This window comes from Microcebus murinus, chromosome 1 (assembly GCF_040939455.1).
Source record: "Microcebus murinus isolate Inina chromosome 1, M.murinus_Inina_mat1.0, whole genome shotgun sequence".
In the NCBI taxonomy this organism is placed as follows: domain Eukaryota; kingdom Metazoa; phylum Chordata; class Mammalia; order Primates; family Cheirogaleidae; genus Microcebus; species Microcebus murinus.
Window position 1 is genome coordinate 13,171,554 of NC_134104.1, and position 22,642 is coordinate 13,194,195.

The following is a 22,642-nucleotide window of genomic DNA, read 5'->3' on the forward strand; positions in this document are numbered from 1 at the left end:
CTTTTGTCAGAGAATCTGAGAGAGGCAGAATCTTAACAAAGAGAGAGATGTTCTGATGAGAATAATTAGCTTTGCCTATATTATCCATTAAGGGGAGAATAAACAAAAGAAATTGTATTCAGGAAGTTTTTTCCTGCTACTTCCAAGTAATATCAAATCTTATTCACATATAAAAAAGATTATCTGTTAAACATTTGAATTGGCATAGATTTAGCTTTGCTGAGCTCAAATTCTTCCTGATTTACTTTCATTATAAGACATAGTCCTATAGGGAAGAGTGGAAGCAGAAAGAAGTGCTGAATACTTAAATATAACTGGTATTTCATGATGGATCATGGCATTCAGGTGTGTTTTACTAGGTCAGTAAGAACAAAACATGGTATAACATGACTTTGAAATTGGGCGTCATTCACTTAGCACCAGTGTGGCAAACCCATAGCAAGACAATTTGGCAATGTTCAAGATGATTTACAATGAAAGATTGTATGTTCTCCATGAAAAGTAAAATATATGTTGACAAAGAGGATGCTCATAAATAAAATAGATGAAAATTACTGGTAAGTTATCCCCAGCCAACTTATTGCTTGATGACTTTGCAGCCTGTGTAAAAAATGAGTTTGGATGGATTTATGTAGTAAGGCTTTTTAGAATTAAAAGAAATTAGTGAGGCAAAATATATATAACATAAAGTGAGCCAATTTAAAGTGAGCAATTCAGTGGTGTTTAGTACATTCAAATGAATCATAAGCAATATTTCTATCTAGTTCTAAATGATTTTCTTCACCCCTAAAGAAAACTCTGTACCCATTAATTAGTTGGTATACCATTGTTTATAAATGGCATACGGAGTGACTTTCAAGAGGCCATAGAATTTCAGTTAATGTGTTAAATTGATATCTAAAAGACCTCAATATATGGCTTTGTATTGACTTAAAGTGTTCACATACTTGCCAAAGCTTTTTTTGTCTAGCTAGGTCAGTTGGGAGGAATTTATAATCAGAGGATTCAAAGAGTTTCAAATGATGCAATCAGCACAGTAGTTAAACTATGGGACAGTGATGAAAAAAACTCAACTGCGTGTCATGTATGGTCATTAGCTTTGAAGATGGGACCCAGAAAAGCCAACAAAAATGTGGGCAATGAGTCTGTGGGTTCCTTTATAAGCATTTTACTAGAAAATAATGCGATTACTTATGCAAATCTGTGGGAAGATGTTTAGACAGGCGTGTTTTGCCCACCAGCTTGGGGTATAAAAAGCCCTGTGCAGGAGGAGACCTTCATTCACACTTTGCTCTTCACAATCTATCCAAATCCTTCTCAACTCCTGCCACCATGACTCGTTTCTTCTGCTGTGGAAGCTACTTCCCAGGCTACCCTGCCTATGGAACCAACTTCCACAGGACCTTCAGAGCCACCCCCCTGAACTGTGTCGTGCCTCTGGGCTCTCCCCTGAACTATGGTCTTGGATGCAATGGCTACAGCTCCCTGGGCTACAGCTTTGGTGGTAGCAACTTCAACGACTTGTGTGGTTGCTATGGTGGCAGCTTTTACAGGCCATGGGGCTCTGGCTCTGGCTTCGGCTACAGCACCTACTGATGGACCGATGGCTCCAGCGACTACAGGACTCCCAATCAGTTCTCTGTGCACAGAACAACCTGAAGAGCAATGATTGTCTTCCTGCCTCCCAGTGTGCTTGGGTGACATGTCTTCTGTCTTCTTGCTGACTTCTTGCTGTGGTCCTTGTCTTCCATGATTCTGGGCAAGTCACCTTGGACCAAAATGCTGAACTGATGATAGCCATCTACAGCCAAAGGAAGCAAGATATATATATTTATCATCCCTGAATCATAGCAGTGAAGCAAGTTGTCTCCCAAGGTTGCTCTGCTCATGTCTTATTAACTTCTACCCATCATCAGTGTATTATGAATTGGGCATGGGGAGGAAGGGGTTTTACTGGTAGTCTCCTAATAAATTTATTTCATTCAGCATCAATACTCTTGTTCTGGTTATTTATTTTACTGATCTTTTATGCTCCTGAATTTATCAACCTGTATTGGTTGACTTTAATTAAATTTTATTCTGATTTCAGCCTGTACAATCAGGATAGGGTAATGCCCAAACATTTTTATTTTTATATTAAAAAAATTTATTTTTATTTCAGGATATTAGGAGGCTACAAACATTTTGGTTACATTTTATGACTTTGCCTCACCCAAGCAAGGATTAGAGGCATGCCCTTCCCTTCTAATAATGTTCACCGCATCTTAGTTGTGAGCTTACCACCCTGACCTCCTAATCCCTGGAGAATATTACTACAATGTGAGCACCATAATGTTGGCCAGTTAGTGCCAATTTTATGGCGAGTACATGTGGAACCTATTCTTACATTCTTGTGATACCTCACTTTGGAGGATGGGCTCAAGCTGTATCCATGAAAACATAAGAGGTGCTAGATCACCGTCATTTCTTATAATTGAGTAATATTCCATTGTAAACATATACCAAATTTTAATAATCCACTCATGAATTGATGTGCACTTGGGTTGTTTCCACATCCTTGCAATAGTTAATTGTGCTGCCATAAGTATTTGGGTGCAGATGTCTTTATTATAGAATGTCTTTTGGGTAGATGCCTAATAGTGCAATGCTGGATCAAATGGTATTTCTATTTTTAGCTCTTTGAGGTATCTCTAAATTCTTTTGCACAGAGATTGCATTAATTTGCAGTCCCACCAGCAGTGTAAGAGTGTTCCTGTCTCTCTACATCCTTGCCAGCATTTGTTGTTTTGGGATTTTTTGACAGAGACCAATCTCACTGGGGTTAGGTGATATCTCATTGTAGTTTTGATTTGCATTTCTCTAATGGTGAGAGATGTTGAGCATTTTTTTTATATGTTTGCTGGCCATTATTCTGTCTTCTTTGGAAAAGTTTCTGTCCATTTCCTTTGCCCATTTATTGATAGGGTTGTTTGATTTTTTCTTGTTGATTTTTTTTTTTGAATTCTAGATAGATTTTTATTATCAGACCTTTATCGGATGTGTAGAGAGCAAATATTTTCTCCCATTCTGTGGCTTGTCTATTCGCCCTAATGATAGTTTCCTTGGCTGTGTAAAAGTTTTTGAATTTGATCAGATCCCATTTATTTATTTTGGTTGATATTTAAGTTTAAAAAACTTTCTAGAAATGGCCCAAATTTAACCTGAATATACTGCAATTGTTGGTGTTTCTCTATGGCTGATTATAAACAAGAACACTTCTTAGCTGTGGAATGCTAAAAAAAATTCCCATCTCCTTTTATTAGTGACATAATTCCATTTTGGTTTATTTCTTCTTTCCTAGTGTTATAGAACTCTCCTCTGGTGAGATTTGAACCCCACAGATTGTTGGAAGAATTGTAACTAGACTTACCTATGAAACCCTAGCTTTAGAAATTCCTAAGATTTGGTCAATAAAGGGAAGCCACCTGCTAAAATCACATAGCATTTTTTCTCTTTTTTGATGGATGGATTTTATTTTCCCCACCTTCTTCACCTCTGATCACACATATAAGTACTACTAAAAATGAAGCATTTATTATTTGGAATGATAGTTGCCATCAAAAGCACTTGAAATGATATGTGGTCTTCACTTAGAAAATGGTCTTTGTCTTGCTTGCTGAGAAATCTTTGCTTTATTGAAGCAAAGTGCTTTATGTTTGAATTAAAGCTCATTTATTCATATATCAAGTATTTATTGTATCCTTACCACAGAGAAGGTGCTCGATCAATTGTTCATTGACTTGACTTGTTAAATCTCTGCTTTATGGATGAAAAATATTGCATTGTCCAGTATAAAGTTCATTCTTCATGCATCAAGATTATTGGACTCTGGCTGCTATATTAAGAATTTTGTGGCTGTAAACATACCTCAGCATAGACTCTGGCCTGAAAGGCTGACTGTCTTCAAGAGGGGATTTATTCATTTTACAGAGACTTACCACATAACTACAAGACCAAACATTTTCCTAAGATTTGGGGACACGAACCTTAGAGATGAATAAAACACAATCTTATTCCTCAAGAGTTAAGTAAACTTTATTTAATATTTAAAAGACATTTTATAGTCTCCTACAATATCCTAATTAATGTGCTATAAATGGTTATCCAAAGAGAGATAGATATTCCTCTCTCATTTCCTTCCCAGGACTCGAAATAGGAACCAGCCTGTGATAACACACACACACACACACACACACACACACACACACACACACACACACAGAGCGTTTTAGGCTTGCATAGAAGGCTAGTTTGAGTAGACAAACGTGACCATGAGAGGGAGAAAGAGTTACATATCAAGACAGATATGATTATGCAAAAGGAGAAAAGAATGGAGCTATCTGAAGATGAAATGTGTGATCACTGGCAGCATGTATGTATATAGTGTGTGCATATTTATATTTATGTATGGATGTGTGTGTGTATATCCACCTAAGAGTAAATTTCAGGTATCATGTCATCTACCTTAAGAACAAAGGCAATAGAATTAGAACAATCAGAAATTTAATATTGATATAATACTATTATCTAATCCACAGTGTGTACTCAAATTTAGTCAATTCTCCCATTTATGTCTCTTATAGTTATTTTTTCCCCTTAGTTCAGGATCTAATCCAGTATGATATATCGCTTTAATCTCCTTTAATCTGGACCAATTCCTCAGCCTTTCTCTATGTTTTCTGACCTCAAGAAATATGAAAAATGCACACTGATTATTGTGTAAAATGTCCTTTGATTTGAGTTTGTCTGGCTTTCCCCATGAGGAATGTGGAGGTATGTTCTTTTTATACCTAGTTTTTTGAGAGTTTTCATAATGAAGGGATGTTGAATTTTATCAAGTGATTTTTCAGCATCAATTGAAATGATCCTATGGTTTTTGTCCTTCATTCTATTGACATGATGTATCACATTGACTGATTTGCAGATGTTGTACCATCCTTGCATCCCTAGGATGAATCCCATTTGATCATGATGAATACTCTTTTTAATCTGTTGTTGAATTCAGTTTATATATTTTGTTGAGGATAGTTGCAGATATATTGACCTAGAGTTTTCTGTTTTTGTTGTGTCTTTCTCTGGTTTTGGTATTGGTGATACAGACCTCATAGAATGAATTTGGGAGTATTCCCTCCTCCTCCATTTTATGGAATAGTTTAAGTAAGATTTGTATTAGTTCTTCTCTGAATGTTTGGTAGAATTCAGCAGTGAAGTCATTGAGTCCTGGATTTTTCTTTGATGGGAGACTTTTTATTACTGCATCTCTCTTGTTATTTCCTTCTGATTTATTGAGGTTTTGGATTTCTTCCTAGTTCGATCTTGGTAGGCTATGTGTGTCTAGAAATTTATCTATTTCTTTATTGGAAATTATACAAACACATGGAAGTTGCTCATAGTAGTCTCTAATGATCCTTGAAATTTCTGCAGTGCCAATTGTAATGCCTCCTTTTTCATCTCTGATTTTATGTATTTGTGTTTTCTCTGTTCATTTTTTTTTCTTAATTTGGCAAAAGGTTTGTCAATTTTCTTAATCTTTTCAAAAATTCAACATTTGGTTCATTCATCTTTTATATTTTTTTTGTTTCAGTTTCATTTATTTATGCTCTGATCTTTATTGTTTCTTTTCTTCTACTCATTTTTGGGTTTGGTTTGCTTTTATTTTTGAAATTCTTTCTGAAGCATTGTTAGGTTGTTTATTTGAAGCTTTTCTACTTTTTTGATGTAGGCACATATTGCTGTAAACTTTTCTCTTAGTACTGCTTTTGCTGTATCCCCTAGGTTTTGATGTGTTGTGCTTTAATTTTCATTTGTTTTGTGAAATTTCTTAATTTCCTTCTTAGTCTTTTCATTGACCCATTGGCCATTCAGGAGCATATTGTTTAACTTCCATGTGTTTGTATAATTTCCAGTGTTCTTTTTGTTATTGATTTCTCGTTTTATTCCATTGTGGTCAGAGAAAATACTTGACATGATTTTAATTTTTTTTTGAATTTGTTAAGACTTATTTTGTGGCCTAACATATGGTCTATTTTTGACACTGATCCATATAGTGAGGAGAAGAATGTATACTCTGCACCTTTTGGATGAAACATTCCATAAATATCTATTAGGTCCATTTGGCATATAGTGCAGGTTAAGTCCAGTCTTTGTTTGTTTATTTTCTGTCTGTATGATCTGTCCAATGCTCAAAGTGTGGTGTTGAGGTCTCCAAGGATTATTATATTGGGGTATATCTCTTTGATTAGCTCTGATAATATTTGCTTTATATATCTTGGTGCTCCAGTAGTGGGTGCATATATATTTAGAATTGTTATATCCTCTTGCTGAATTGACCCCTTTATCATTATATAATGACCTTCTTTGTCTCTTTTTGCAGTTTTTGTCTTGAAATCTATTGTATCTGATAGCAGAATAGCTACTCCTGCTTTCTTTTGGTTTCCATTTGGATGGAATATCTTTTTTCTATCCCTGTATTTGTAGTCTATGAATATCTTTATAGGTGATGTGGGTTTCTTATAGACAACATGTAGTTGGGTCTTGTTTGTTTATGCGTTCAGTCACTGTATGTCATTTGATTGGAGAGTTTAGTCTATTTACATTCAATGTTGTTATTGATAGGTAAGGACTTACTACTGCCATGTTATTTGATTTCTGGTTATTTTGTGGTCCTCTATTTCTTCCTTCCTTCTTTCCTTTCCTCCTTTCTGTCTTCCTTTGTGAAAAAATGATTTTATTTGGTAGTATGTTTTAATTTCTTGCTTTTTATTTTTTGCATATATATTTGTAGGTTTTTTTGATTTTAGGTTCCCATTAGTCTTGCAAAAACATTTTATAAATAATTATTTTAAACAATGACAATGTAACTCTGCTTATAAACAAACAAATTAACAAGCAAAGAGAAATCTAAAAGAAACTCTACACTTTAACTTCCCCCTTCCTCCTCCCACTTTTGGACTCTTTGTTATTTCAATTTATATCTTTTTATACTATCTCTCAAAAAGTTGTTGTAGTATTATTATTTTTATAGGTTTGTCTTTTAGTCTTCCTACTCAAGATATAAGTGGTTTACACACCATAATTACACCATAATAGAGTATTCTGTATTTGTGTATTTACTGCCACTACTGAGTTTTATACCTTCAGATAATTTATTATTATTCCTTAACATCCTTTTCTGTCAGATTGAAGAACTCCTTATAGCATTTCTTATAGGACAGGCTTGGTGTTGATGAAATCCTACAGCTTTTGTCTGGGAAAGCCTTTATTTCTCCTTCATGTTTCGAATACATTTTTGTAGGATGTAAGCTTCTAAGGTTAAGGTTTTTTCCCTTTAGCACTTTAACCATGTTGTGCCAGTCTCTCCTGGCCAGAAAAGTTTTCACTAAGAAGTCTGCTGCCAGATGTATTGGAACTCCTTTATATGTTATTTCTTTTGTTTTTCTTGCTTCCCTAGGACATTTTCTTTATCTGTGACCACTTGGAGCTTTATCATTAAATGCTTTGAAGTATTTTTGCTTGGGTTAAATCTACATGGTGGTCTATGACCTTGTTGTAACTGAATATTGATATGTTTCTCTAGGTTTGGAAAATTCTCTGTTATTATTTCTTTGAATAAACTTTCAACCCTAATTTCTCTCTTTACCTCTTCTTTAAGTCTAATAACCCTTAAATTTGTCCTAGTGAGGCTATTTTATAGATCTTCTAGGACTGCTTCATTTTTTTTATTCTTCATTCTCTCCTGACAGTGTATTTTCAAATAGCCTGTCTTCAAGTTCACTAATTCTCTCTTTTCCTTGATCAGTTCTGCTGTTGAGAGCCTCTGATATATTTTTCTTAAGTTTGTCAATTGAATTTTTCAGCTCTAGAATTTCTGGTTGATTTTTTAAAATTATTTCAATCTATTTGTTAAATTTCTCTGATAGGCTTCTGAATTCCTTCTTACATTTTCTTGAAGTTCATTTAACTTCTTCAGAACAGCTATTTTGAATTCTTTGTCTGAAAGGCTACATATCTCCATCACTCCAGGATCAGTCACTGGTGCCTTATTTAGTTCATTTGGTAAGGTCATGTTTACCTGGATGTTCTCAATGCCTATAGAAGTTCATCTATACCTGAGCATTGAAGAGTTATGTATTTTTTCTAATCTTCATGTTCTGGGCTTGTTAGAACCCCTCTTTCCTGAGAAAGCTTTCCATGTATTCAAAGGGAATTTAGTGTTGTGACCTAAGTCTTTGGTCACTGCGGCTGTATCAGCACTGGTGCAAGCTTAGGAATGCCATGACTCTTGCATACTCCTGGTGGTACTGCCTTGGTGGACTTGGGTAAGATAAGGGAGAATTACTTGGATTGCCAGGCAACGTCTCTCACTCTCTTTGCTCACTCTGTGCAGGGCTGTTAGAGTTTGGGGAGGAGTGATGTGAGCACTCCCTTGTGGCCACCAAAGCTGGAACTTTACCAGGTCCAACCCAGTCTCACCCAAAGCCTGCGGTGGCTGTTGCCTGGCTACCTCTGATGTTTATTAAAAGCCTAAGGACTCTTTGGTCAGCAAGTAGTGAATCCTGGCAGGACCAGGTCCCTCCCTTGAGGGCAGTGGGTATCCTTTTGGCCTAAGATTGGTATAAAAATGCTGTCCAGGAACCAAGTCCTGAATCAGGGGCTTCAGGAATCTGCTTGGTACTTTATTTTACTGTGGCTGAGCTGGTACCCAAGCTGCAAAACAAAGTACTCTGAACCCTTCCCTTTCCTTTCCCCCAGTGGAAGAAGACTCTTCCTCAGTTTCACTGTCTATAATTGGGGGAGGAATGACACAGACACTATTGTTCACACTGCACTGTTGAAGCTCACTGACCAAGACTACCAGGAATACACCAATAGTCAAAGTTGGATTTATTAATTTGTTGCAACAATAGAAAACCACACAACATGATAAACCTCAAGATATCTCAACTAAAGGTTGTTAGGAGGGGATTGTTATAGGATTTGGGATTGAATTAATTGATCTTGGAGAGGATTAAAAGATATAGGGGTGTCTTTTGAATTGTATACTGTATTAGAGTCCTATTACTATTGTAACAATTTGCCACAAACTTAGTAGCTTAAAACAACACACATTTATTATCTTATAGTTCTGGAGGTCAGCAGTTCAAAATGGTTCTTACTGGGCTCAAATCCAGGTGTCGGTGGGACTGCATTTATTCTGGAGGCTCTAGAGAGGAGCCCTTGCATTTTCCAGCTTCCCGAGGCTTGTGCCCCTCCTCCGCAAGGACAGCAGCATAGCTCCTTCAAATCTCTCTCCCCAATTCTGATACCGAGTCTCCTGCTTTACTCTTTCACTTATAAGGACCCTCGTGATGATATTGGGCCCACCCAGATAATCCAGAATAATCTCCCTATCTTAATATCAGCTGATTAGCCACCTTAATTTACCCTTGCTGTGTAATTCACAGGTTCCGGGGACTAGGACAATGGCATCTTTGGGGGACTGCTATTATCCCTACCATTCTAGCATCAGATGTTTGAATAATTTTTATTTAGGAGGTGGAATGAGGCTAAGTTTGCAATTGGTAAAGAGGCAGAGATTACACATCACCAAAGGGGATGTGTAATTATTTGCATGTAGCATTCTTCTTTTTTTTTCCTCTCTTCTCAGGCATGATTACAGAGTGGTCTTGTATTTGCCTCACTCTATCATTGTCACAGACTGACCTCATCTGATTTGGTGTTCTAAAAATAGTGTATGGGGAACAGGGGATGCTCCGGTTCATCATTAGTGTTCTCGGGGTTGTTAATCTTTCTCGGCAATGCCTTCATTAATGGACAGCTCTGATTCTCTCATCATGCTACGATTCTATAAGTTCCTTGAGGTCAAACACCATGTTTTATTCAATGTTATATTACCAGTATTTTGGATCCCAGACACTTGATAAATATTTATTGAATGAATACAATTGTTTTAAACTTTAGTGAAAAAGCCTAACCCTTTGTTACTCGAAACATGATGCAGACAAGAAACATTGTGATCACCTTGTGCTTATTCAGAGTGCAGAATCTTGGCCTCTTCTCTGCTAAATTAGACTCTGCACTTTAATAAGATTCTTAGGTGATTTGTGTGCACATAAAGTTTGATACTTGTCCGGTCCTGTTGATTCTTATCCCAAAGGAAGTAGAGAGGGAGATATATCTCACTATTGGTTTCTAAAGTGTTGGTAAATGGTATTAACATTTTTATCAAGAAAGGGAATTTTAATTTTTTTAAATTTTTTTTATTATGTTTCTATAATTTTGTTCTATTTTTTATTGCTATTCACAGGAAAACCAGAGTATACTTTTCATATCCATTGAGGATAGAGGAAAAGCACTTAGCAGAAGAGCTTTCTATTAGATAAAGGGAAATATTTCTTGATTCTAAAGCCTGCTAGGCAGGGACCTTTTTGGGTATTCTATAAAACTAAATACATTGTTGTCTCTGAAAATATGTTATTTCTCAGAGACCAATTCCTTTTTAGTGACTTGCCTCCAAAGCTCATGACATTATCTTTGACAATGGTATTTGCACTACTGTGTCCTGTTTCTTTTCCTTTTCTTTCCAATCATCCTCCTCTCTTAGTTATCTATTTTACCAGTGTGCCTTATTAAGTCCATTTTGAAGCTTCTGTGTCTAATGCACTGGGGTGCAACTCCAGAATTTTCAAGACTTTGCTTATGAATAACCTTAAATTTTAAGAAAGAAATCTTTGGAACACTGGTCATAGTTTCTGGTTACATTTAAATTTATTCTTATATTTAATTTTGGTCAACAAAGACTTTGTATAAATAACACTTTCAGTGGCTGGAGCCTGCCATTCCATTTGTTATTTGGCAGGAATAGGAAACATTATTTTAAAGGTCATCAGAAGGACGTGTCCTTAGGCTCTGTGAGGCCAACCAATGAGTAAGTAATTGAGGCATCCTGACTCCATTCTTCAGTGAGTCTGTCTTCACATTGAGGGTGTACAGCAGACCATAATTGCATACCCTTCACCCTTTCCACTAACTCAGCTTTCAGGCTGAAGCTGTGCTTTAAATTTATATACATTTCCAGTTTCTGGCTTTAGTGCTGCTTTGTGTTATAAGAAGAGGACCATAATTATTTCATTTTGCATCCTCAAAATAAAGGACAGATGCTAAAAATGACCTTCCTGTCCTGTTGGTGGTGAAAAGCTTGAAACAAAGACATACCTTACTTGGGATTGCTTTTGTGTATTAATTATGAATCACATGTGAGGTGTTTCTGATCAGAGTCCATGAGCCTTTTATGCACCCAGGCATTGTTGTGGCTTCACATTATTTTTTAAGAAAACCACATAGGTTCTACATCAAATAGTGAGCTTCTTTAACTAGGCGCTTGTTCTGATAATTAACCAAGTAGCCTCACAAATGTGGCTTAGCCTTAAAAGTGCTGTGGTAGCAAGGCATTGAAATTGTGTCTTAAAGTAGCCCAGGACTTGGTCAGCAAGTTCTTGCCCTGTCACATGACACGTTTTTTTGGTGTATTGCCTGACAATCATATTTGACTTGCTGTGAGCTTGACTTTAGAGGAGAATTTCTTGTCTTCAGCTCTATTGACATTTTGAAGTGGGTGAATCTTTGCTGTGGGGGAATGTTCTGTGTATTGCAGGATGTTTGGAAGCATCACTGTAGGATCGTTTGGAAGCATACCCATTGGATGCTAAGTAGCACCACTCCCCAACCCCAGTCCTGACAAACAAAAATGTCTCCAGACACTGCCAAATGTCCCCTGGGGAGCAAAGTTGCCCATAATGATGTTGCATCAACTCTCGTTATTAAGCCTGGCTAAAGAGGGTCTTTTCTTTTTTCTTCATCCTTTTACATTCAAAAGGAGAGCAGGATGAACAACCAACTTCCCCAGGCTTTCCAGGCACAGCCTAAGGGACCCACTTCCGTTCCAACCCAACAAGATCACTAGCGATACTGGCATAGCTGACATACCTGGCTACGGCTAGGAACATAGAAGACAGGCAGGGGTATTGGTATCAGTCACGTAGCAGGACCTACCACAGCCTCCTATGGCCTTCCTGCAGAGAACTTGTAAGGCTTAACTGCTGAGGACACCACTGCACCCCCCCCCTCCCCTCCGCCCAGCTTTCGCTGCTGAAGTCTCCACAGTGTTTGCCATTGTGGATCCCAGCAGCCTGCTTCACTGAGGACCCCAAAAGCTTTTACTCCTGAAGAAACCAACAGCCAGCACAGCTGCTATGGACAGCCTGCAGCTTTTGCCCTGAAGAACCCCACAATTTTTTACCTTTGCAGACTCCAGATGCCTGAGACACTGCTTCTTTCCCCTCCCTTCCTGGAGCCGCCTCAACAAATGTCCCTGCATGCACTATGTGTACCTTAGTCCTGGGACCCAGTGCAGCCACTATGCATGCGCCTGCAAACATCCCAATACCCCACTGGCAGCCCCGGCTGCCACCACCGTGCATGCACTGAGGGCTGACACTGTGGCCGTGAGCATGCGCAAAGCTGATCTCAAGCTGATCTTAAATTTGCTTCAGGCACTTTTTTTTTTTTTTTTTTTTAAGAAATCATGCTGTCCAACCAGTCTTCCAGCTCTTCCTCGGTAACATTTCTTGATGTACTTGGTTGCTCAGGTTCCACGTTCTTTTCTTCAGTCACAGATGGTTTTGCAGGAACTTTTTCCTCTTGGGCCACGTCCCCATCCTTCTCAGATTTCGGGTCCTGAGAGGTCTGATCTGGTAAGATGTTATCCTCCTCTTTTACAGGCACGTCTAAATTTAGCAACAGATCTAGTTCTTCTTCCAGGTGGTCCGCTGCTGCCTGCACCGGGGAAGCAGGCTTCTGAGAAGCCCTCGCGGGACCCAGGCCGTCTTTGCCCTGGGACTCGGGGCAGCCAGGAGCGGCAGATTTCAGCTCAGAGAAGGGCCCTTTCAGCTGCATCCCTAGTCTCTTGCCGTCATCACTTCTCTTGGGTTTCACTTGAGGAAGCTCCAAAGGAACTGTGGCCTGAACCAACTCAGCAGCAACGTTGAGTCGCAGTGACAGAGGCAGTTCTTGAAGGGCTCGAACCAGTGACTCACTATTCACGTAAAGTGCTGAATTCTGCTTTGGACATGATGCTTCACCATCCCATTCTTTCTCCTGCTGCCAGGTCCCACCGCCAGGCCCCTGCAGTTATGCACTTGGATTACATCAGCTCCAGCCCCTACAACTGTGTGAGCTCACAGAGCCAGTACAACCTCTTTCTCAGCTCTAACCACCACAGCTCTGACCCTGTAGCTGGCCAAATCCATGTCACCAGCCCTCAGTACTTTGGCCATGTATGCATGTACTACCAGCACCCACCACTGCATGTGTGCCCATAGCCAGCCCCAGCAACTGCCTCTGGTCCCCTAGCTGCCATGTGAGTGCTTGCAGCAGCCACCTGCCACTAGGCACGCACCAGCAGCCAGCCCTTATAGCCAAGTACATGCACATCACTGACCTCAGATACAACACTAGCCCCCATCCCTGACCACCAGAGCTGGAGGGGCCACTGAGGACTCCAACAGCGGTTGCAGCCACCACAGACCCCTCATACAGCTCTTGCTGTCAAGGACCACAGAGTTGTTGGTGTCACAGACCCCAGCTGCCTGAGCTGATGAGTCACTGTACCCTTATCCAGATCCAGAGCCACCACACACCCCTGCACTTGGCTCCTGGTGCCACAGCACACTCCAGTATACCCCTTCTCACCCACAGATGAAGATCTATCCTTTCCAAAGTCAGTCCATAAAGTCTAAAGAGGTGACTACTTCTTCAAATAGGCAGACACGCATGCAAGTCTACAATGATTATGAAGAATCAAAGAAATGCCACCACCACCAAAGGAACAGAATACTTACCAGTGACTTACTAGAAGTTAAGGACACCACAAGAAAAGCAAAGCACAGACCAGTATCCCTGATGATCATAGATACAAAAGTCCTCAACAAGATGCTCACAAACCAGATGTAACAGCACATGAAAAGGATCATGCACGTGAACATGATCCTACACATGATCAAGTAGAATTTATCCCTGATATGCAAGAATTGTCTAGTATGCACAAATCAATAAATGTGATACACCACATTAACAGCATGAGGGATAAAAATTATTTGACCATCTCAACAAATACAGAGAAAGAAATTGACAAAATTCAAACTTTTCATGATAAAGATTGTCAATGTATTAGGTATAGAAGGAATGTACCTCAACATATACATACATAAATAAATAAATGCAACTCTTAGAAAAAAGCATTTCAATTGCTTACACTGATTTTAGGATAATCTTTTTCTTAATCTTTAAACTTACCTAAAAGTTCTCAACTCGTTCTACTTAAGCTTTGCTGTCTTTTAGTTCTTCAAATTTATGCTCCCCTCACTCTCAAGCTTTGACACTTAACTGTTAGTTCTACATAAAATTCTCTTCCTTCCTCTCTTCTCCTCATCAACTCCCAACTCCCTCATCAACCCTCAGCTGCCAGCTCAATCACTTTGTCCGGGAAGCCTTCTTTGTTAGCTAAAGTCCTTCTATAACATCACTGCAGGCCACCCTCCCTCTCCTATTGGTAGTACTTATCATAGTCGCCATTCAACCTTTACTCGTGTGACTAATCTCTGTCTGCCTCACTAACATGCTCATTTCCATGAAAGCAGAAATGGTGTTTTTAATCAGCCTTGATTCCTTGGTGCCTTGCTCACTGCTGGGCATAATGCAGGCTTTCAGTAAATATTAGTTGAATGAATTAGTGAAATAATATTCTAAACCTAACTTGGCTACTCACTTGCATGAAGATTTAGGCAAACCACCTTTCTGGGCCTCAAGTAACTGACTATAAAGTGAGATATGTTGGCTTCCTGGGACTTACCCCACGAACATTGAATGATTCTACCACCAAAATCAACGATGAGCCAAAAATACAGTTCAACCTTCTCTTGGAATTGGTCAACTAGGCATGTGACTACAGAGAGTGCTTTTGCTCACTTTATTATAAACCCCTGCTAAGACAAACTAATGAGCTCCCAGCTGCCATCACTTTAAAAAACAAAATGCAGCGATGGAAATCGCAGAAATGGTGAAACCTTAGTAAGAATACCATCATAGTTTTAAAAGTTTAATCTATGCAAGAATCTTCCAGAATACTTTTTTAAAAGGCATATTTCTAAGCTCTGTTTGCATAGGCTCTGATTCTGGGAGTCTGACATGGGGCCAGGGAATCTGTATTTTCAATAAGCAGCCCAGGTGATTCCAATAAAGGTGGTACTTCGGTCATACTTTGAGAAAGTCATAATGTTCTGTAGTGAGGTACTTGAAAAGGTGTCCTCTTTAACAAAACACACAGCTTTAGTGAAACACACAAAACATGCTGTGGAGTCTTCATCTATGAAAGCTGTCGGGGGTGTGCAGTGGTGTGCAGTGGTCCTCAGCAGTGAAGGCTTCTGGATTCTCTGCAGAGAAGCCATTGGAGCCTGTGGTAGGTCTTGCTATGTGACTGAGTCCGATGCCCCTGCCCATCTTCTATGTTCCAAGCTGTATCCAGGTATGTGAGCTATGCCAGTCTCTCTAGTGATCTTGTTGGGTTGAAACTGAAGTGGGTCCTTTAGACTGTGCCTTGAAAGGCTGGGGGAGCTGGTTGTTCATCCTGCTCTCCTTTTCCTTATAAGGGGAACCCATGGGCCAGGGAGTTCTCTCTCCACAATGAGCTGTGCCAGACTAGGGGATGGGATGATGCAGGAACAATAAAACTGCCCGTCTTAAATGTTTTTTTTTTCAGTTGGTCTCAGGTGTTTTGCTCTAGTCTGTTGCTGCAGCTTCTTAACTGAACTCTTGAGCTCTCCCAGAGCTATTTTCATTTGCCCATAGCTAATTATTCTTTTTCTGTGGCAGGGTGAAGACTGGAATTTCTTACTCTGCCATCTTGCTGATGTCACTCCTATTGAAATATTTTTAACCTGGTGAGCTGTGGGGTGTGTGTGTGTGTGTGTGTGTGTGTGTGTGTGTGTGTGTTTGCGTCTAATATAACAAGATCTTCATTTTGCACATACTTTGGCTATGGAAAGCAGACTGGAAGGAAGGAAAGATCACTTGGTTAGTTCTGAGACCATTGTAGAAGTCTAGGTAATAAATTGACAGCTTGCAGGGGGTAGTGTGGTAGGCTGAATGATGGACCCCCCCAAAAGCTGTCCGTGTCTGAATCCTTGGAACCTGTGAATGTTATCTCACACTGTACGAGGGACTTGGCAGATGTGATTAGGTTAAAGATCTCAACATGGAGAGACTGTCCTGCATTATTGAGGTGGGACTAGTGTAATCACTAGGGTCCTTGAAAGAGGGTAGCAGGAAGATCGGAGTTAGTAGTAGAAGATAATGACAACAGAAGCAAGAGATTGGAGTGATGTAGGGACCTGGCCACAGGTCAAGGAATGCAGATGCCTTCTAGAAGCTAAAAAAAAAGCAAGAAAAGGGATTCTAATTTCAGCTCCTGCAGAAAGAACCGGCCTTGCAGAAACCTTGATTCCAAACTTCTGACCCCTAGAATTGTAGGATGATAAATTTGTATTGTTTTAAGCCATCAAGTTTATGGTTATTCTTGTAGTATTTGGAAACAATAAGAAACAAATAGAAGTGGTACGGCAGAGATTGATAATGTATTCAAGAGACTTTTAGCAAGTAAAATTGACATGATGACAGATTGGATTTGCAAATGCAGGGCTGCCCAGGGCAATCTATTCAGATGATGTCATCCCAGGGCGTGGGCGTAACTTTGTTTCACATCAAACACCAGACGCAGTTTCTGAATACAAGGCCCCAGACAACAGTAATTAAATTTTATATGCAAGTTAGTAAATTAACTGAAAGAAAGTCACGTTTTGAGGGTCACAATATCTGATTATCAGGCAATAGTAACTGAAAGGCAACAGTTAGGAGGGCTTTAGATCAAGGTTCTGAGAGAGCATCTTTCTTGGGATAAATAACTTTACATTCTGGAAGCATGAGGGTGTTCTTTAAATGCTTTCTGTAGCAATTATTAGTTGTTGTCCTCTAGAGGATATTTTATTATCTCTAATTGTCCCAATTACCTTGCAGAGATTCATAATTGGAGGATCTCAGCACTGAATTACAGGTGTGGCAGTGTTTCTGATTTGGGCAGGATTTGGCAGGATGTTGGGTGCCAGAGCTCCTGGGATGGCAAAGCGCCTCTCTGGGAGTCTGATCAGATCACTCCACTATACCATAAGGATGCATAATTCATTGGGAAAAGATTGGAAAGCACTGACCCTTGGCATTCTTTCTTACATGTCTTTCACGGATACTTCTTGTCAGAATCCCCTGTGGTGATATTGGGTGATGATTTGACAAAACTTATCAACTCACACTGTCTCCCTAGCCATTCTGAAATTCACCCCCTTGCTAATGCTACCCCTTCAGTTTAGGGACCCATCATCTCTTATGCATGTTAATGTGATGGTTTTTGTGGTAACACTGTTGATTATCAATCTAATAAACATTTCTCTTCCTGCTTTCTATACTTCCAGAGACTGCTTCTTACTATTCAGGCAGAAAATACCAGATATACACTTTTCCAACTTTCCCTGTAGCTCAACCATGAGAAGAGACTCAGCTCTGGACAATAAAACCTGAAGAAAATCTACTGATGGGCAAATGTGCAACATTTCCCTTCCTGATAGAAAATGAAAAGGAGTCATGAGAGCAGAAGCCCTCCTTTTCCCTTCCTGGTTTTGATGTTGATGCATAAGAATGTGAAGTCTGTATCTGTAATCCTAACCACGAGAAGACTGAGAGAATCACAGTGAAGCCAGCTCTGAGCCCCGATGCTGGGAATTCCCCTGGACTTGCTTATGTTCTTATTTCCCATTATTTGTGAAAAATAAACTCTTTCTGCTTAAGCAACTCTCAGCTGGGGTTTTTGTTACTTGCAGCCGAAAGCATTCCTAACAGAGTATTAAACCTGGTCGTTCTTGCTCTGGTGTTTCCCTATTCTAATTCATCCTCCACACTGTTGGATGGTTATCTTTCCAAAGTGCAGAGTTGATCATGTCACCTCTTAACTTGGTGTCTGTTGTCCCCCTTTGCCTTCACAGCACCCACAGTCTCAGATGGCCTCTGACTCCCTTTCCAGCCCCATCTTCCAATAATTATTCTTTTATATTCAAGGCAATGGCCCCACTGAATTATCTGTGGTTCCTGGAAGACACTCGGCTATTTAACACCTTTGAGACTTTGCTTTAAACCACTTCCTCTTTCTCGAATATCCCTTAAATTCAAGTACAACCAATGTCCACCAGTAAAATATTCACTTTTGAAACCCAGCTCACTTATCTATTCCTTTCATAATGAAGCATTCCTGGCCACTACCTCCTACATCAGGTAGAACTGTCCACTCTCTTCTTTACCCCTGAAGTTTGCAAGAGGGTAGCAGGACTTTTAAGGTAGAACATATAGCAAGTATTTCATTTACTTATGATTTCTCATTTAATTATCATCTCTGACTTTCCAGAGTCTAACAAAATGCCTAGAATGTATTAGATGCTCAATAAATGTTTTTAATAATAGATAATTTAAAAAATGAACATAAGATAATTTTTGTATTGTAGAATAATCACTGACATACATTCTAAAACTTATTTAAAACATTCCATTCTTATTTTTCTCTCATTTCTAATAAATTATAATATTTTAAAGCTGGAAACCTTATATTTGAAGCCGATAAGAAAGGACATTTTTTATTGTGCCTACCAGAATTGACTATATTCTGAAATTTGTACACAATACATTTCTTGCTCCTTCTTAGAAAATAAAAAAAAAACAAACCCAAGATTTCTCTCCTACTTTTATTCATATCAAGCCTTATTTGAAATCAAACCTACACTGTCTCTATGAAAGGAGAAATAAAATTATTTATTAAATAACATTTTAGGGTTGTTATTAAAAGAGAAAAGAGTTGTGAACTTTATCCAAACCAATAAATATCTAGCAGTGAGTAGCCTAATACCATGTCATTTCACAAGTGAGAATATACTGTTCTCTTTTTAAAACCTCCATATCCCATGAGATTATTTTGGGGAGAAATTTGCAAAAGAAGATATTTTAACTGCAATTAGTTTAGAATGCTGCTGCTTTCCACCTGGGTTGCCCTACAATCCCACCTTTCCCTTATGTTGGGTGGCTTTGGAGAGGCCATGGACATTTTTAGGATCTGGCTAAGGAGGATTTGAATTGGAGAGACATTTAATTAGGGTATGGAGGGATAGATTGATGTGTTTTGCAGCCACTTCTGTACCTATTTAAGCCATTTCTAGCCACTCTCGTGTGGGAATAGCTTCCCGGAATTCTTCTACCAACAGCTCAGCTGAGTCCCCAGAGTGTGTGATGTGAAGGTTACAGGACCAGAGGCCACATCTTAGTATGAATTTGTCCTATGGTCCGGTGGCATCCAGCACAGGATATGTAGTGGAGGAGAAAACAGTGTGATATGATGGAGCCAGAAGCTAGTCTATGGGAAAGAAAAATATTATAGGAGTTTATCAGGCAGTTAAGTAATAAAAATAACATTTCCCCCTGAATTTTGTAATATTTGTGATTTTTGTTAGTATCTTAATTTTTAGTGATTACTTTTAGTACCTTAAGAAGTGTTTACTTTTTATACTTAATTTTATACTTGTTATGTTGTATTCTTTTCCACCAAGAGGACTCTTAACATCGTATGCACTTCAGGCTTTATGAAATCCTGAATCTTCCTTTGGTAAGCTCATTATCAGAATAAAGCTTTCGTCAGCTCAATCTAGAAGTAAGGTTGGTATTAATTATGTTTTTATGTGAACTGATAGATAATGTTTCCCTAAAATTTTCTTTTGATTTTTTTGTAGAATTTCTAGAGAAAATTCAGCCTCCTCCCTCTAAATAGGCCTTAAGTTTTTTTAAGAGGACAACATATTCTAATTTTTATTTACCATTACTACTCAGAGGTAGAACTAAGTATTGTGCCAGGGAAGGCAAAGCTAGCATTTGGGTAGCAGATTGGGTAGGTGAATAGGAAAGAAACCTACTTAAACAGAGCATCATCATTGAATTTTGGCATTATTAATTAATTATTTTTTTCTTTTCCATTATACGATGCTATTTTTTAAATTCAATTTTTCCTTTTTTTTCCCTAACATTACCAGCTTTTCCATCATGGAACACAGCAATGTGATGGTAGTAGAACTATAATGTAAATCATTGTATGATTTTTAGGGAAGGATCTCTTGTTGGAGATTTTTATATTTGGGGAATGAATCTAATTTTAATTCCCTGACTTTACTTAGCTGTAAGTCACATGCAGTGGTATTTGAATTTTAAATGCTGAATCACCATAAGCAGCCACACAGCTACACTCATGAAGCAGGGCACTGGGGCAGCGCTTTAGGTGTTTTCAAAAATGCTTCTGCCATAATAAACCTATTAGTGGTTAGAACACTGGCATAGTTTTGTATTTTTCAAGTGACTCACCTTGCTCTTGGATTCAACCTATGACCCCTAGCTGCTGATAGCAGGGATCAAAGCTATCCCTGGGATCTAAATTAAAATTTGGGGGCCCAGTGTGTAAAGCATGTCTGTTCTGTGGCCTTCTAGAATGATTCCTTTTTATCTCTGTGCCTTGTGTCCTCTTTTGCTGAATGTTCTGTAAGTTTTCTATGAAATGCCATTGTGGGGAAACTCAACACAGGCTTCCGAGAATAATTTACCAGGTCTTGCATGACCCAACATAGTTTTGATCAATCTCATCCTTCCTTTAATTTGTATTTGCGAACTAAATTTCTGTTTAAAGAGGAATGACTTTTCTTTCCTATCCTGGCATGCATGATCTTTCTAAGTGAAACAACATGGATTTAATATTGTCACCTGGCCCTTTATAAGATCATCACACTTGTCAGATAATTTGGTTTTATTAGCTTAATGAAAAAAATATTCTGCATTTTAGCACAAAATTTTCCATTAAAAATTTATTTATTTATTTAGAATAGAGATGGGTCTCACTATGTTGCCCAGGCTGGTGGTGAACTCCTGGGCTCAAGCAATCCTCCCACCTCAACCTCTCTAGTAGCTGGGACATGCCTTTTATTTTCAACATGTAGTTTGAAAAAAGTGTATCAGACCAATGAATCATATTTGTGTAACAATTCAGTACTGGGATAAATGCATAAATTCCATTAAAAATTACAATATTAATTGAAGCAGGTCTAGAAATGCAATGTTAGATATAGTTTAGGTGTGGACTATAATTGAAACTAAATTTTCAACCAGTTTCCTAAACCATGTAGCTGTAGGCAAAGAAAAAAAAAGTATTTCTGATAAGCCCTATGGCATTTGTCTTGTATTTGCAAAAAAAAAAAAAAATCTTTAAGCAAATGAATATTAAGAAAAACCTTAATTTTGAGATGAACTATCTATTTATTCTTTTATTTATTAACATATTAACACATATTTACTGAATTCCAACTATGTATTGTTGTGGAAATTCAGAGGGCAAGAAGACTGCATAACAGTTAACAGTGTCAGAATATTTCGTGGTTATTACAAAGCCTGCCTACAGAGAGTTATTCGTAGGGTCTATGAGACCAAATGCTTTGAAGTCACTGCAATAATTTTTTTAGGAAGGGACGTAATTTGTTTGAAGGTATCTTCTCTTTGCATTCTATCACATGAGAGCTTTCTTAAGCAACTGTAAAGACCTCTTAAGCAAGAGCAAAGCAAGTTAATGAGCTTTTTTGTGATGCAAATTGGTGTCAAGAATGAAAATGAGGGCACTACGTTTTTCACCACACCCCAGAGTCAGGGTATATAAAGAGGGTTCTGAGACTAGTACTCCATCACACACTGAGGAAACACATTCCCCTGCTACCTCCACTCTCCACTCCCAGTACCATGTCCCTCTACAATTTCGGTGGTGCTGTCTTCCCAGGATGCTACTGGGGCAGCTTCGGCTACCCTCTGGGATACAGCGTTGGCTGTGGCTTCGGCAGCACCTACTCCCCAGTGGGCTACGGCTTGGGCTACGGCTACAATGGCTGCGGGGCTAACGGCTACAGAAGATACTGGCCATTTGCTCTCTACTGATGTGCTGAAATCCCTGAGGCATAGAATCTTCTCTTCCTGGAAGGCTGAGCAGCACCCCTGCAGGTTCCTCCTGTACCAACTCCCTTAGTCTTCATCTGCTCGTCAAGGTCAGAGTCGTTGCGTTTCAGACCTAGCACCACAGTCCCAAAGGGAAGAGAATGAAAAACCAGATGCTGCCTCAAGCTGCCTTTCCTGCACGATGTTTGTTGGGACATTTTCAGAAAACTTGACACTCGACATGTATTGCTTTTGAATTTTTCATGACGCTCATGGCTCTTGTCATGATGTTGTGGATATGTCTGTCAAAATCTCAATAAACTTGTGTCAACTAGCAAAATAGTCTTATCGGAGAGTGGGGTTTTCTTTCTTGGTGTGCACATATTTTCTGTTACATTGAGTGAGAAGCAGGTGGACTTATTTTTCTTGCATGGGCATTAGGAGAAGC

The 22,642-nt window shown here is 38.9% G+C and overlaps 2 protein-coding genes and 1 pseudogene across 2 annotated transcripts; 2 read left to right on the forward strand and 1 right to left on the reverse strand.

Moving 5' to 3' along the window:
* The first annotated feature begins 1,332 nt into the window (after nt 1-1,332).
* Nucleotides 1,333-1,596, forward strand: KRTAP7-1 (keratin associated protein 7-1). The gene has a single exon (XM_012780938.2). The coding sequence runs from the start codon at nt 1,333-1,335 to the stop codon at nt 1,594-1,596; it is 264 nt and encodes an 87-aa protein (XP_012636392.1).
* Nucleotides 1,597-12,583: 10,987 nt separating this feature from the next.
* Nucleotides 12,584-13,373, reverse strand: LOC142870591 (cell death regulator Aven pseudogene; annotated as a pseudogene).
* Nucleotides 13,374-22,005: 8,632 nt separating this feature from the next.
* Nucleotides 22,006-22,197, forward strand: KRTAP8-1 (keratin associated protein 8-1). Its single transcript, XM_020284715.2, has one exon. It carries the CDS (start codon nt 22,006-22,008, stop codon nt 22,195-22,197), a length of 192 nt encoding a protein of 63 aa, XP_020140304.1.
* Nucleotides 22,198-22,642: the final 445 nt, after the last annotated feature.

Coding starts and splice junctions, on each gene's coding strand:
- KRTAP7-1 (XM_012780938.2), top strand. CDS start 1,333: ATGACTCGTTTCTTCTGCTGTGGAAGCTACTTCCCAGGCTACCCTGCC.
- KRTAP8-1 (XM_020284715.2), top strand. CDS start 22,006: ATGTCCCTCTACAATTTCGGTGGTGCTGTCTTCCCAGGATGCTACTGG.